At 38.9% G+C, this 17,299-nt stretch overlaps 1 protein-coding gene across 1 annotated transcript in view; it reads left to right on the forward strand.

Moving 5' to 3' along the window:
- Nucleotides 1-17,299, forward strand: part of RPA1 (replication protein A 70) — a 358,941-nt gene that overhangs the window by 227,556 nt on the left and 114,086 nt on the right. Inside the window, exon 8 of the mRNA XM_090373886.1 lies at nt 14,987-15,158. Coding sequence (XP_090230012.1) covers nt 14,987-15,158 — 172 coding nt within the window. The remainder of the gene's footprint in view (nt 1-14,986; nt 15,159-17,299) is intronic.

The raw sequence follows: 17,299 nt of genomic DNA on the forward strand, positions 1-17,299 counted from the left end.
ACAACCTCAAAGACCAAATTTGCATCTTTTGCATGATCTGTAGCATTTCTTTCTGCTCTGCATAGTCATTTTGAAAAGGAGATTTGTATGCAGGGGATATAATTCATTATCTAAAGCCCAGGGACATTTATTAGAAGAGACAATATGGGCATCAGAACCATCCCTGTGAAAATTATTTCTGTCACGTTGAAGACAATGGAATATCTCATTTCAAATTTTTGAGTGCATAATGCATATGTAGACACATTAGCACTTGTTAATAGAGTTTCACTGATTGGCAGATAGCTAATTTCAGAAGGAAGAGCAGGATTTCCCCTGTAAGTTATTCTGAGTTCTTCAGCCTACATACAGATCAGCAAATGAAAATGTATCTGTACGGACATAATTAGCAATAAATAAAAAAGGTGAGCTTGCATGCAATGAGAATTGGTGTGCTGCAGTCAAATCTCGTTAATACAAAGTTCAAGAGACCGAATTTTTCACATTTTGTAATAACGCGGTTTGTAGTAAAGAGGTTTCCAAAAGAGTCAAAATTTTAGTGGTTTTTTTTTTTTTTTTTGGTACATATTATATATCTATGAATAATAATAAATAGTAATAATTTAAAAAAAAAAAATTTACCATTAGCATTACCAGACCAATATGATGCAAGAAAGCAAGCTTATGCAGCATCAGCCAAAAAAAAAAAAAAAAATGCTCCCATCCCTCCGCTCGTTCCAAATACCTGTCCGACTCAGCCTTAAATTTATTTAGGCTATCAACTTTCACAACAAAGGATGGAAGTCTGTTCCACCAACCAACTACCTGCTGGCTAAAGGCAAACTGCTGCATATCTGTCCTACATCTGCTTTCCTCAGTTTGAATTTATGCTCTTTCTGGTGATTATTCTGAGCAAGAGGAAGACTCCCATCAGTGTTGAGCATGCTCAAACCATTCAAGGCTTTGTGCCTCAATCAGATCACCTCGCAGGTGCCTAGTCTCCAGGTGCAGCAGTGGTCAGAACTTAAGCCTTTCTTGGTAAGAGCACGCTTTGTTCCCCTCAGCAATTTTGTTGCCCTTCTCTGTACTTGTTCCAACAGCTCTACATCCTTCTTAAGATGAGGCCACCAGACTTGTATACAATACTCAAGGTGTGGCCTGACCATTGGCTTATACAAGGGAATAATTACCACCTGATCCCTGTTAGAAAAATTTCTCTATATCATTTACAAGACACAATGAGCTACTCTTGCAGACCATCTGTACTGCTCAGAAAACTTCACTGCCTGCACAATTATGCCAAGGTCCTTTTTGTTCTCTACCACTGTCAGTGTATTACAACAGAGTTGATATGTCACTCTGGGATTGCTGCTTCCTATATGTAGTACTTTACATTTGTCAATGATAAACTTCATTTGCCAACTCTCAGCCCATCTGCTCAACTTTTCTAGATCCTGTTGCAACAGCGTACTGTCATTAGTGTCCTTAACAGCCCCGGCAACCTTCGTATCGTCTGCAAACTTGGACATTAAGCCTGATATACCATCATCAGTATCATTTATAAATACAGAAAACAACAATGGACCCAATACTGAACCGGTGGGACTCCACTAATAACATTAGTCCACGATGAGCAGTGTCCATTGATTACCACTCTCTGTCTTCTCCCACTCATCCATCCCTTTATCCATAGCAACAATTTGCCCCCAAGGCCGCACTGCTCCAATTTGTTCAGCAGTCTTCCATGTGCAACAGTATCAAAAGCCTTTCTAAGATCCAAATATATGATATCAAAGTTATTCCCTACCTCTAGTTCCTTTGTGTCCACATTATAGTATCCAATCAAATTGGTCAGGCAAGCCTTTCCCTTAACAAAACCATGCTGTGTCCGAGCTATAACTGAAGTCTTCTTGAGATGATCCTGCAGTGCTTCTTTAACTTTCCTTCATTAATTTTCCTGAAACAGAAGTTAAATTAACAGGTCTATAATTACTTGCGTCATCCTTTGATCCTCCTTTGTGAATCAGGGTCACATTTGCACATCTCCAGTCCATGGTACCTCTCTCAACTCCAAAGAAGCTGTAATAATTATGGCTAAGGGTATGTAATAATTATGGCTATTACTTCCTTTGCTCCTCCTTTAATATAACTGGATAGATCCCAACCACTCCAAGTACCTTTCTTGTGTTTATCTTCAACAATTTCTCCTCCATTTACTCTCAGTTATTACAAGTTTATCTAGCTTGCTGCCAGAGTTGAATACACCTCTGGCATTTCCCTCGCTGAATAACTCCTCATGTGTGAATGTCAATGCAAAATATTCATTTAGTTTGTTAGCTACCTGAGCAGGATCATCAACAGTTCAACCATCAATGTCAAGTGGACCAATCTGATTCATCCACTTCCTTCTAGAGTTTACATAAGTAAAGAACTGTTTGCTGTTTTTCTTTACATCCTTTGCTGAAGATTTCTCATAATCCGCCTTTTCCTGCTTAATCTCCTTTGTGATTTGGTAACAGACCAGTTTATATCTATAATAGGCTTCCATGTCACCCATCAATTTATATGTATCCCATGCATTGTTCCTCTCTGCCATGTCTCATTAGTTCATCTGACATTCTAAACTTTGAACAATATTTGTTAGTTGGTATGTAAAGCCTAGTAGCTTCCAAGATAAATTCTTTGAATTCTTCCCATTTTGAATTTGCTGTTGGTAACATCAACATAACATCAACTTGCCGCCTTTGTTATACGATACGTTATATACGAACTAGATAGCGTTAGTAAGTATAATATAATATAATATTGTCAATTAATCAGTAAAATCTATTAATTTTGATAAGCTTCGTTTTCAATTAAATTGTAGTTTTAACTAAATACATATAACGACTTAGATTACAAACGTAACATAATTAATTAATACCTAACTTGATACGGAAGTTATATAAATGGAACTCGTAGAAAATACTTGATAATAAAAAATAGATATAGCGTTATAACTGTGTTGGGATACAAGTTTAGGGATATACTTTTGTACTGAAATTGAAATTTTATTAATATTAAATCAAAATCATGACTCAGACCAGAGCAGCAAAGCAAATGGCTCACGCTAATGTGAGTGCTGTGACCCAGAGGAGAACTGAGGGGTGCAGTTGCCCTCTAAATCACGGCCTTTTGAAATGCACTGCTTGCATGATGTTTGTGGAGCATTCAGGTACGGGACATGGGGGCTGTCTTTGTGTGTGCGCGATGCAAGGAGCGTAATGAAATCAGGCGACAACTCAGTGTTCGTATGGCCCTATATGAGAGCTTGAAGGACAGGGTGGATGCCCTCGAAGGATCCAAATTGAGGGGCCCATATCAATGCCAGAGGTTCCACTTGGTCATCATGCAACAGAGCAGCAACCACAAGGGAGAATGCGCTGGTAGCACAGGTACTAATAGTTGTTGATGACTCTATTGTCAGGGAAATGGGGAACATGCTTTGTAAAAAGGATAGGTGGAACAGGATAAGGGTATGTCTTCCAGGAGCAAAGGTTGATGACATTGTAGAGCGGATATCATCTATTAAGGGCACAAAAGGTGATATAGTTGTACACGTTGGCACTAATGATATTAAGAGTAGGAGACCGGCAGAGTACAGGTCACTGTTGAAAAAAAGCCATGAATTAGGATTGAATTTGAAAGTGTCTGCAATTCTTCTCAGACACAATTGGAGGGAGTATATGATGAGAGCCTTGTCGATCAATTCGGCCCTGGAAAGATTGTGCAAGGGTTAGAATTTTTTTCTGCCTGGTCTATACTTGTTAACAGGAGAGACTGCTTCTACAAGGCAGAACGTGCTGGTCCCAAAGGAACTAGTAGTTGTTGGTGACTCTATTGTCAGGGAAATGGGAAACATGCTTTGTAAAAAGGATAGGTGGAACAGGATGAGGGTATGTCTTCCAGGAGCAAAGGTTGATGACGTTGTAGAGCGGATATCATCTATTAAGGGCACAAAAGGTGATATAGTTGTACACGTTAGCACTAATGATATTAAGAGTAGGAGACCGGCAGAGTACAGGCCACTGTTGAAAAAAAGCCATGAATTAGGGTTGAATTTGAAAGTGTCTGCAATTCTTCTCAGACACAATTGGAGGGAGTATATGATGAGAGCCTTGTCGATCAATTCGGCCCTGGAAAGATTGTGCAAGGGTTAGAATTTTTTTCTGCCTGGTCTATACTTGTTAACAGGAGAGACTGCTTCTACAAGGCAGAATGCGCTGGTCCCAAAGGAACTAGTAGTTGTTGGTGACTCTATTGTCAGGGAAACGGGAAACATGCTTTGTAAAAAGGATAGGTGGAACAGGACCAGGGTATGTCTGCCAGGGGCAAAGGTTGATGACGTTGTAGAGCGGATATCATCTATTAACGGCACAAAAGGTGATATAGTTGTACAAATGATATTAAGAGTAGGAGACCGGCGGAATTACTTAACAAATACAGGTCATTGTTGAAAAAAGCCGTGAATTAGGGTTGAATTTGAAAGTGTCTGCAATTCTGCCCAGACACGATAGGAGGGAGTATATGATGAGAGCACTGTCGATCAATTCAGCCCTGGAAGGATTGTGCAAGAATCAAGGGGTAGAATTTTTTTCAGTCTGGCCTGTACTTGTTAACAGGAGAGACTGCTTCTACAGGGATGGGATACACTTAAATAGAAAGGGTGCAAGATTGTTTGCTGATGCTATCAAGGCAGTGTTAGGTGGGTCGGAAAACTGCTAGATTGGGGGGTATACAAGGACTAATAGATTAACAGTAGCCACTGAAAAAGGTGAAAGTGATTCTTGCGCTACTTCTATTGGAATGAGCCGCAGCCTGGAAAATAAGATGCAGGATATTTCAGAGACTACTGGGAATCATTGGGGTACAAATAAACACATAGGTTGTGTTAGGGTAGCTAAGAAAAAGAACAGGTGCATGTATACTTGCGTGTACACCAATGCTAGGAGTTTAGTAAATAAATTTGAGGTATTGCTCAAAACATCAAAGGCAGGTATTGTGGGGATTTCAGACACGTGGTGTCACACAGATATAAGGAATGCAGAACTGGAATTTGGGAAGTACAATATCTACAGAAAGGATGGACAGGGTAGGAAGGGAGGAGGGGTTATGTCTGTTCCACCAACCAACCAGCCCGCGGGTGGTTGGTTGGTGGAACAGACTTCCATCCCTTGTGGTGGAGGTTGATAGCCTAAATAAGTTTAAGGCTCAGCTGGACAGGTATTTTGAACGAACAGAGGGGTGAAATGGAAGTGGTTTTTTTTTTTTTTTTTTTCTGGCTGATGCTGCATAAGCTTGCTTTCTTGCATCAAATGCCTATGCTAATGCTAATGCTATTAGTTAAGAAATACATAAAATCCAAGTAAGTGAAGCCAGTCGACATTGCTGGACAGTGCAGTGTCGAGTTAGTTTGGTGTGACATAAGCATTGGGAGATCAAAATTGAGAGTAGGAGTGTGCTATCGGCCTAATGATACTGATGAATATAATAAGAAACTGTACGGGGAAATAGAATGGGCCAGCAAATCAGAGAGTATTATAATTGGGGATTTTAATTTCCCAGATATTGACTGGAATTTGGGGGCTGGTCACTGACACACTAGCAAGGCTTTTGTGGATTTATTGGATGATTGTTTTCTACATGAGCATGTTCGGGAAGCAACTAGAGGGAGTAATACTCTTGATTTGATTATCAGTAGTGATTCTTCATGCATTAAGAATCTGGAGGTAAATGAACCACTAGGTGGCAGTGATCACAGTGTGCTGAAGTGGGATTTACACGAAGAGGTAACTACCATTAGTGGTAAAGAGAAGGGTTTATGTCTAAGTGGATGTCAGATGAACTAATGAGACATATGGCAGAGAAGAAAAATGCATGGGATACATACAAATTAACACGTGACACAGAAGCCTATGATAGATACAGCTTGATCTGTAACCAAGTTACAAAGGAGGTTAGGCAGGCGAAGGCAGATTACGAGAAATCTTTGGCAAGGGATGCAAAGAAAAACAGCAAAGAGTTCTTTACTTATGTAAACTCTAGAAGGCAGGGGATAAATCAGATTGGTCCACTTGATATCGATGGGTCAACTGTTGATGATCCTGCTCAGGTAGCTAACAAACTGAAGAAATATTTTGCATCTACATTCACACATGAGGAGTTATTCAGTGAGGGAATGTCAGAGGTGTATTCAACTCTGGCAGTAAGATAGAGAATCTTGTAATAACTGAGAGTAAAGTGGAGGAGAAATTGTTGAAGATAAATACAAGACAGGCAACTGGGGTGGATGGGATCTATCCAGTTATATTAAAGGAGGCAGCAAAGGAAGTAAGCAAACCCTTAGCCATAATTATGAGAGCTTCCTTGGACTCAGGGGAAGTACCATGGACTGGAGATGTGCAAATGTGACCCCAATTCACAAAGGAGCATCAAAGGGCGACACAAGTAATTATAGACCTGTTAGTTTAACTTCTGTTCCTGGAAAATTAATGGAGGCACTGGTTAAAGAAGCACTGCAGGATCATCTAGACAAGACTTCAGTTATAGCTCAGACACAGCATGGTTTTATTAAGGGAAAGTCTTGCCTGACAAATTTGATTGGATACTATGATGTGATCACAAAAGAACTAGATGCAGAGAATAACTTTGATATCATATATCTGGATCTTAGAGATGCTTTTGATACTTTTGCACACGGAAGACTGCTGTACAAATTGGAGCAGTGTGGCATTGGAGGCATATTGCTGCTATGGATAAAGGGGTGGTTGAGGGGGAGAAGACAGAGAGTGGTAATCAATGGACACTGCTCATCGTGGACTAATGTTATTAGGGGAGTCCCTCAGGGTTCAGTATTGGGTCCATTATTGTTTTCTGTATTTATAAATGATATTTATGATGGTATATCAAGTTTAATGTCCAAGTTTGCAGACGATACGAAGGTTGGCAGGGTTTTCAAGGACACTACTGACACTATGCTACTGCAACAGGATCTGGAAAGGTTAAGCAGATGGGTTGAGAGGTGGCAAATGAAGTTTAACATTGACAAATGTAAAGTACTACATATGGGAAACAGCAACCCCAGAGCAACGTATGAACTCTGTGGTACCACATTGACAGTGGTAGAGAATGAAAGGGACCTGGGGGTGGTTGTGCAGGAAGATATGAAGTTCTCGGAGCAGTGCAGACAGGCTGCAAGAGTAGCTCATGGTGTATTGTCGATGATATGTAAGAATTTTTCTAGCAGGGATAAGGAGGTGATTATTCCCTTGTATAAGGCAATGGTCAGGCCACACCTAGAGTACTATATACAGGTCTGGAGGCCTCATTTCAAGAAGGATGTAGAGCTGCTGGAACGAGTACAGAGAAGGGCAACAACATTAGTGAATGGAACAAAGGGGTGCTCTTATGAAGAAAGACTTAAGTTTTGCAAATTACAGTGTCTGGAGACTAGGCACCAGCGAGGTGATCTGATAGAGGTGTATAAAGCCTTGAATGGTTTGAGCATGCTCAATGCTGATGGGATTCTTCCTCTTGCTCAGAATAATCACCTGAGAGGGCATAAATACAAATTGAGGAAAGACAGATGTAGGATAGACATGAAGAAATTTGCCTTTAGCCAGCGGGTCGTTGGTTGCTGGAATAGACTTCCATCCCTTGTTGTGGAAGTTGATAGCCTAAATAAGTTTAAAGCTCAGCTGGACAGGTATTTCGAACAAACAGAGGGGTGAAGTGGAAGTGGTTATTTTTTATTTATTTATTTTTTTTTTTAAATTTTTTTTTTATTTATTATTTTTTTTTTTTGGCTGATGCTGCATAAGCTTGCTCTCTTGCATCAAATGCCTCTACTAATGCTAATGCTAATACAGGAATGGGATACACTTAAATAGAAAGGGTGCAAGAATATTTGCTGTTGCTATCGAGGCAGTGTTAGGTGGGTCGGAAAACCGCTAGCTTGGGGGGATACAAGGACTAATAGATTAACAGTAGCCACTGGCAGAGGTGAAAGTGATTCTTGCACTGCTTCTATTGGAATGAGCAGAAGCCTGGAAAACAAGATGCAGGATGTTTCAGAGACTGCTGGGAGTCATTGTGGTACAAGTAAACATATGGGTTTTATTAGTGTAACTAAGAATAGGAACAGGTGCATGTTTACTTGCGTGTACACCAATGCTAGGAGTTTGGTAAATAAATTTGAGGTATTTCTCAAAGCATCAAAGGTGGATATTGTTGGGATATCAGAGACGTGGTGCCACACAGATATAAGGAATGCAAAACTGGAATTTGGGCAGTACAATGTCTACAGAAAGGATAGGAAGGGAGGAGGGGTTATGCTATTAGTAAAGAAATACATAAAATCCAAGGAAGTGAAGCCAGTCGACATTGCTGGACAGTGCAGTGTCGAGTCAATTTGGTGTGACATTGAGCATTGGGAGATCAAAATTGAGAGTAGTAGTGTGCGATAGGCCTAATGTCTCTGATGAGTATAATAAAAAACAGTACAGGGAAATAGAGTGGGTCAGTAAATCAGAGAGTCTTATTATGGGGGATTTTAATTTCCCAGATATTGACTGGAATTTGTGGGTTGGTCATTCACACACTAGCAAGGCTTTTGTGAAATTATTGGATGATTGTTTTCTACATCAGCATGTTCGGGAGGCAACTAGAGGGAGTAATACTCTTGATTTGATTATCAGCAGTGATTCTTCATGCATTAAGAATCTGCAGATAAATGAACCACTAGATGGCAGTGATCACAGTGTGCTGAAGTGGGATTTACTCAAAGAGGTAACTACCATTAGGGGTAAAGGGAAGGGTTATTGCTTTCATAAAGGCGACCACGATGGTCTGAGACAGTATTTAAATTCTACACAGTGGGACCAACTGATGATGCTACCAACAGCAAATTCAAAATGGGAAGCATTCAAAGAACTTTACTTGGAAGCTACTAGGCTTTACATACCAACTAAGAAATATTGTTCAAGGTTTAGGCCGAAATGGATGTAAGATAAACTAATGAGACACATAGCATAGAAAAAAAGTGCATGGGATACATATAAATTGACATGTGACACAGAAGCCTATGATAGATATAAGCTGGGTAACCAAGGCACAAAGGAGGATAGGCAGGCAAAGGCAGATTAAGAGAAATCTTTGGCAAAGTTTGCTAAAAAACAACAGCAAAGAGTTATTTACTTATATAAACTCTAGAAGGAAGGGGATGAAGCAGATTGGTCCACTTGGTATCGAAGGTTCAACTGCTGATGATCCTGCTCAGGTAGCTAACAAACTATATGAATATTTTGGATCTGGAAAGGTTGAGCAGATGGGCTGAGAGGTGGCAAATGAAGTTTAACATTGACAAATGTAAAGTACTACATATGGGAAACAGCAACCCCAGAGCAACGTATCAACTCTGTTGTACTACACTGACAGTGGTAGAGAATGAAAAGGACCTGGGAGTGATTGTGCATTGCTTTATACAAGGGAATAATCACCTCCTTAGCAGGGATAAGGAGGTGATTATTCCCTTGTATAAGGCAATGGTCAGGCCACACCTTGAGTACTGTATACAGGTCTGGAGGCCTCATTTCAAGACGGATGTAGAGCTGCTGGAACGAGTACAAAGAAGGGCAACAAGATTAGTGAATGGAACAAAGGGTTGCTCTTATGAAGAAAGGCTTAAATTTTGCAAATTAGTGTCTGGAGACTAGGCACCGGCGAGGTGATCTGATAGAGGTGTTTAAAGCCTTGAATGGTTTGAGCATGCTCAATGCTGATGGGATTCTTCTTGCTCAGAATAATCAGCTGAGAGGGCATAAATTGAAATTGAGGAAAGACAGATGTAGGATAGATGTGCAAAAATTTGCCTTTAACCAGTGGGTAGTTGGTTGGTACAACATACTTCCATCCATTGTTGTGGAGGTTGATGGTCTAAATAAATTTAAGGCTCAGCTGGACAGGTATTTCGAATGAACGGAGGGGTGTGGAAGTTTTTTTTTTTTTCCTTCGGCTGATGCTGCATAACCTTGCTTTCTTGCATCATATGCCTCTACTAATGCTAATCATCAGTTGGTCCCACCGTATATAATTTAAATACTGTCTCAGACCATCGAAGTCGCCTTTATGAAAACAAAAACCCTTCCCTTTACTCCTGATGGTAGTTACCTTTTTGAGTAAATTCCACTACAGCCCATTGTGATCATTGCTGTCTAGTGGTTCTTTCTCTACAGATTCTTAATGCATGAAGAATCATTACTGATAATCAAATCAAGAGTATTACTCCCTCTAGTTGCCTCCCGAACATTCTGATGTAGAAAATAATCATCCAATAAATACACAAAAGCCTTGCTACTGTGTGAGTGACCAACCCACAAATTCTAGTCAGTATCTGGGAAATTAAAATCCCCCATTATAAGACTGTCTGATTTACTGGCCCACTATGTTTCCCTCTACAGTTTCTTATTTTACTCATAAGAGTCATTAGGCCTATAACGCACTACTCTTCTCAATTTTGATCTCCCAATGCTTATGTCACAATAGGCAACTCCGTAGCCAGGTGGGAAGGAGCAGCTGTGCGTATCACGTTCCTTGATTAGACCGGGGTTCGAGCCTGTCACCACCAAATACGGAGGATGTGCAAAGCTCAGGGAATGACCACCCCATATCCCGGAGCAATATGGCTTTAGTTGCTAATGCTCCTAAAAACCAAATAACAAACAAACAAACAAACAATCTTACGTCACACCAAACTGACTCTACACTGCACTGTCCTGCGATGTCGACTGGCTTCACTTCCTTTGATTTTATGTGTTTCTTAACTTATAGCGTAACCCTTCCTCCCTTCCTATCATGACTATCTTTCCTGTACACATTGTACTCCCCAAATTCCAGTTCTGCATTCCTTATATCTGTGTGACACCACGTCTCTGATTTCGAGCAATACCTCAAATTCATCAAATTTATTTACCAAACTCCTAGCATTAGTGTACAGCAAGTAGACATGCACCTATTCCTATTCGTATCTAATTTAACACAACCCATGTGTTTACTTGTACCGCAATGACTCCCAGCGTAACCCTTCCTCCCTTCCTATCATGACTATCTTTCCTGTACACATTGTACTCCCCAAATTCCAGTTCTGCATTCCTTATATCTGTGTGACACCACGTCTCTGATTTTGAGCAATACCTCAAATTCATCAAATTTATTTACCAAACTCCTAGCATTAGTGTACAGCAAGTAGACATGCACCTGTTCCTATTCGTATCTAATTTAACACAACCCATGTTAAACAACCCAGGGTAGTTTCTGAAATACCCTGCATCTTGTTTTCCAGGCTGCTTCCCATTCCAATAGAAGCAGTGCAAGAATCAGTTTCACCTCTTGCCTTTAATCTATTAGTCCTTGTATCCCTCCAAGCTAGCAGTTTTCTGACCCACCTAACACTATTTCGAAAGCATTAGCAAATATTCTTGCACCCTTTCTATTTAAGTGTATCCCATCCCTGTAGAAGCAGTCTTTCCTGTTAATAAGTACAGACTAACCTGAAAAAAATTCTATCCCTTGAGCCTTGCGCAATCTTTTCAGGGTCGAATTGATCGAAAAGGATCTCATCATATACTCCCGCCTATCGTGTCTGGGCAGAATTGCAGACACTTTCAAATTCAACCCTAAGTCACAGCTTTTTTACAACAGTGACCTGTACTTGTTAAATAATTCCATCGGTCTCCTACTCCTAATATCATTAGTGCCAACGTGTACAACAGTATCACCTTTTGTGCTCTTAACAGATGATATCCACTCTACTATGTCATCATCAACCTTTGCCCCTGGCAAACATACCCTGGTCCTGTTCCACCTTTCCTTTTTACATACCATATTCCTTGTTTCCCTGACAATAGTCACCAACAACTACTAGTTCCCATGTGATCAGTGCATTCTGCCTTGGGGGTTGTCGCTGTGTTGTGTGATGATCAAGTGCAAATTCTGGTGTTGATTTAGATCCTTCGAGGGCATCCACCCTGTCCTTCAAGCTCTCATATAGGCCCATAACAACTTTGAATTTCGCCTGATTTCCTCACACTCCTTGCATCATGCACACACACATCCCACTTGGCAATATCATGTCCTGTATCCGATTGCTCCACAAACATCATGAAAGCAATGCATTTTAAAAGGCTGTGATTCAGTTGGTAACTCCCCCCCTTCCCCCAGTTCTCCTCTGAGCCACAGCACTCCATTTAGTTTGAGCCTCTTGCTTTGCTACTCTGGTCTGAGTTGTGATTTCAATTCAATTTCAGCACAAAATTATAATCCTAAAGTTGTATACAAATGCAGTTGTAACACTATATATCTATATATATTTTTTCAGTGTTGAGTATTATCTTCAAGTTTCATTATATAACTTCCGTATCAAGTTATGTATTAATTAATTATGTTATGTTTGTAAATCTAAGTCTTTATATGTATTTAGTTAAAAAGTAGAATTTAATTGACTATGAAGTTTAACAAAAATATAAATTTTACTGATTAATTGATAATATTATATACTATACTATACTAATCTATAGCTATCTAGTTCGGGATATAACGTATTGTATAACAATGGCGGCAAGTTACGAATGGTAAATCTACGGACGCTTAAGTATTAATTAACTTCCAAAATCTCACAGTCTCAATTCAGAATAAACCAAGGATCTTGACTAGGTCTATAAGCTACTTATAGAAAATAATTTAATATAACAATTTGCCAATAAAGCAGCTAAATATAGCTAAAAAAACTTCCTTTTTTCCGGCTCTGCAAAATTTGTAAAACACGTGGATTGGATACCCTTACCAATACTAAGTATTAACCTACATAATCTCTATCTAAGTTAAAATTTAAACTTAGTATCGTAACTAGGAATATAAAGCTTCTCTAGAAAATAAGTTAATATGCCAATTTAAGTTAATAAAATAGAACAAACATCTCTATTTTCCGGAGCCGTAAAAACTTCGCCTGCATAAGGCTACTCTCGTTCTCGAGATTAATAAAATATTTAGATAAATAAAATAATAAAAACAAAACCCTTGTATAACAATCCAGTAATTGGAATAACACATTTGTTAAAGACTTTATTTTATTTGTACCATATATTAAGAGAAAAGTAGTTAACAAAAATGAAAATATTGTATAATATATATTACGATATATACAATACTTTAGTATCAAGTAAAAAGAATTACAATCTTGATATAAAAGTAGATTTACAAACCATTAACTGTTCGATAAATTAATCTAATTTAAAGAAAGAATCGAATGTTCCTTGCACAGTTTTTGGCCTATCCATATTTTTAAATACAGCACAGACTCTATGAAATGCAATAATTTTTTCTTTATCAACATTACTGCAAGCCAACACATTCTCTATTATGCTCAATTTTCAAATTCAGGGCATCTTTCATTTTGGGCATCTTTTTTAGATGGCAGTGTGTGTGCTTCTTCACTTTTTCTGTCGTTAACAAAAACATCATTTTGTTTGGTGCTCGGCAGCTTTTCTGGTGTTGGCATTGCAGTGGTAGCAGCTTCATCATCCACCTTCACTGACTCTTCATATTTGCAAACAAAATCCATATGCTCCTTCAAATTCCCCTATTCCTCAATGTTGCTATCGCATTCATTTTCTGGACCTTGTTTTTCAGTGATGTTCTCCCCAAAGCCACTCTTTCTGAAGCAGTTGATTATTACATTTGAGGCAATACTGTTCCAAGCAATAACAAGATTATGGATAGCATCCAAGACATTTGACTACAAATTATTCCCTCCTTCTGTGTTGTGGATCAAGTACCTTATCAAGCAAGCTCTATATGCTCTCTTGACAGCATACAAAGTCTTCCCTTTGCAATGTCCATTTTGCTTCGTTCCGTCCTATCAACCTCTATAATTTTCAATTTTATTTCCAGGCTTAATTCTGTCCTTTTATGCTTTATGCGTAACACTGCTAGATAAGATTTAATATAAACAAACTTTAAATTAATTTATTAAGACAAGTTCCAAAAAAGACATCAGCTCAGATAAAATGGCACAAAAAAGTAGATTAAACTGTAGCAAAAGACTCTTTGAACTGGTGTAATGATTGCAACTGACCTTTTCCTGTGGAGAGCAAGGAAGTAAACAACTTATAAAAAATGATTTTACTGTTTTATTTATTTAACTTCTCATCCTTCATAATGTTTTTCAGAGTGCACTTAAGTTGTAGCTACCATAAACTGGTTTTGTTTACACAAATGTAATTTCTAACAAGATAGTGCCACACAGGAAGCAGGGAACTGGGTGGCCAGAAGCAATAATAGGGACAATAATCAGATAACTAGGTCAAAGTTTGTATTAAACATACAAAATAACAATATTTTCATGAGGTGAAAATAAACTTTGTAATACATATTAACCTAATTTTGTAATAAACAAATTTATTTACATAGAAAAGCCTATCCTTTTGCAGGGGGGGGGGGATGTGATGTGCTCCATATAAATGAATACTTTGTATAAACCCAGTTTGTGCTAATGAGATTTTACTCTATCAAAGTAATAACTGTATAAAATGTACAAAAAGTTTCATTAATATTGTAAATTTTTATAATAGCACATTACTGCTGATTTAATTTATATTGAAGAACTAAGATGAAAATAAAATGCAGAAAGTTGGAAAGAAAGGAAGGAAATTTTTTACCTTATCAGAACAATTTGCTCTAAGCTAAATTGTGGGGGGGGGAAAGAGAAGGTTATTGATCCATTCTTTCCCTGAAATTCCATATATTGTAATATTTCACAATGTAAATTATCAGATCATGTTTAACTAATATAATATCAAATGGAATATTAGTTAGTTCTTTATAATATTAAGAAAATTAACTTACACAGGTAATTGACTTCTGTATATAAATATTTTTTTAAACTCAGTAATAATCCTTTATGTTCATATTTTAGGTGGACTATTAGAGCAAGAGTTACAAATAAGTCTGCTATTCGTACATGGAACAATTCTAGAGGAGAAGGAAAACTATTTTCTATTGATCTTTTGGATGCGAGTGGAGAAATTAGAGCTACTGCTTTCAATGAACAGTGTGATAAGTTTTTTAACTTGATCGAGGTTAACAAGGTAAATAGATTAACAGTGTTCTGATGAATTACATTTCTTAGCATTAGCATTAGCATTGGCATGTGATTCAAGAAAACAAGCTTATACAGTATCAGCAAAAAAAGGTGGGGGAACCACCCTGTTCAACGCTCCATCTGTTCTAAACATTTGTCCAGTTCTGCCATGAATTTATTTAAGCTATTAACTTCCACGACAGATAGAAGTTTGTTCCAGCAATCAATGACTCGCTAGCTAAAGGCAAATTTCTGCAAATCTATTCTGCAACTGTCTTTTCTCAATTTAAATTTATGTCCCCTCAAGTGCGTAATTTAAGCAAGAGGAAGAATCCCGTCAGCATTGAGCTTGCTCAAACCATTTAAAGCCTTAAATTGCCTCCCAGCTGCAAGTCTCCAGCAGCTGTTTGCACAGTTCCTGTAAATCATTGACAAGACCCTATGAGCTACTTTTTACTTCTGCAGCCTGTCTGCACTGCTCTGAAAATTTCATATCTGATTGACAATTAACAACCCATCTTTTTTCATTCTCCACTAAACTGATTGTAGTACCACACAGTTGGTATGTTACTATGATGATACTGCTACGTATATACATAGCAAACTTACCTGCAAAAAGATCTAAACCTCTCAGCTGGTCTGGCGTACCTGAGAAAATGTCTTTGAGGTTGTCACAGACATTATTTCAGATATGCCAGACAAGCTGTATTTGCTACCTGGGAGTCTAAAACACTTATGGAACTGATATTTGGGTGACATTAAAGTCAAGTGGACCCAATTTCGGCGAAGTCCGGATGGGCTGTGGCAATCAAATCCTCTGCTTGCACCTTCACGATGGTGGGACTGTTAGTAATCCTGGGAATAACCTCCATGCACAAGTACATTGTGGGTGACCACCCAAGTGTGAACCAACGTAAGCAGGGATTGAGATGTGGTGCCCACAACACATGGAGGATTGCTCCCCCTCTGTGTTACCAGGCAATACTAGGTGGTAGATGACTCATCAACCAGTGCAATACCACCACTTTGCTTATTGGAGGCTTGAAGTCATGGAACCCATGTTTAGTCTCCAGATCTAAGTTCCAGTCAGCTCTTCCCCATCTCTTCCATCATGCAGTATGACTGATGACTTTTGAGGTTATGATGAACATCATCGCGAGATCCAATCTTCCTTACATTTCGAGGGTACAGCTCTAAAGCAGATTTCACAGGCCGGCTGCTAGTTGGTACACCGGACCAAACCTATTGATAACTCTTTAGGAGGCTTCCGAATAAGCTAGTGTATAATCTCGCTACCTCTGCTCTGCCAGATAGTGACTGGAGGGAGTCAGAGTAGTGTGTATGTGGGGGGGCATTGTTGAGACCACGTTATGTCAAGGAACTGGGTATATTCTTACCATGTGTGTGCCATATCCAAAAATTTCATTACTTTATACAGCATGTCCCCCTACTTTTTCTTACTATTGATTACACCATGAATTGTCAATCCAATAGAGTATCTCCAAAAACATTAAACCTCCTAAACACAAATATATGTAGATTCAATTCTAATCTCAACGATGTCCATTTCCACTTGCAGTCTGCTAAACCACATGTACTGTTTCACACAGAATCTCAGTTATCGGTTGATTCAACCACTGCTCATCTCAGTTGCCCAAATTATTCGCTGTATGATTCCTATCGCCACAAAGGCGGTACTTGTGCATATATCTGTTCCGATATTCCCTCTCAGACACTTGGTAATTTGGAATCTCCTCTTTTCGATCTTCTCTAGCTTAAAATCTCTCTACCTCATTGTGTCAAATTCATCTGTTGTCTCTACCGTTCTCCCAACTCAGCTAATCACTTGGATCTCTTCGACTTCCTCTCTTTGTAACTTGACTTTCTCCAGTCCAGTTTTCCTTGTTGATTTTAATGTTCACAACTCCAGCTGGCTTCTGTTTTCTAGTCATACCGACCCAGCTGGTCGAGATGCTGAGGCTTTTGCAATTACTAATGACCTTGCACAGATTGTTCATTTACCTACAAGAATACTGGACAATCCTCTAACTGTACAGCCAACACGCCTGATCTTTTTCTCACAAACAACCCTTCTAAGTACACGTTCAAAGTGAGTGATCCTTTGTGCACCTCAGATCACAACTTGGC

This window comes from Mastigoproctus giganteus, chromosome 5 (genome assembly GCF_048544385.1).
Source record: "Mastigoproctus giganteus isolate SK-2022 chromosome 5, ASM4854438v1, whole genome shotgun sequence".
Lineage (NCBI taxonomy): Eukaryota > Metazoa > Arthropoda > Arachnida > Uropygi > Thelyphonidae > Mastigoproctus > Mastigoproctus giganteus.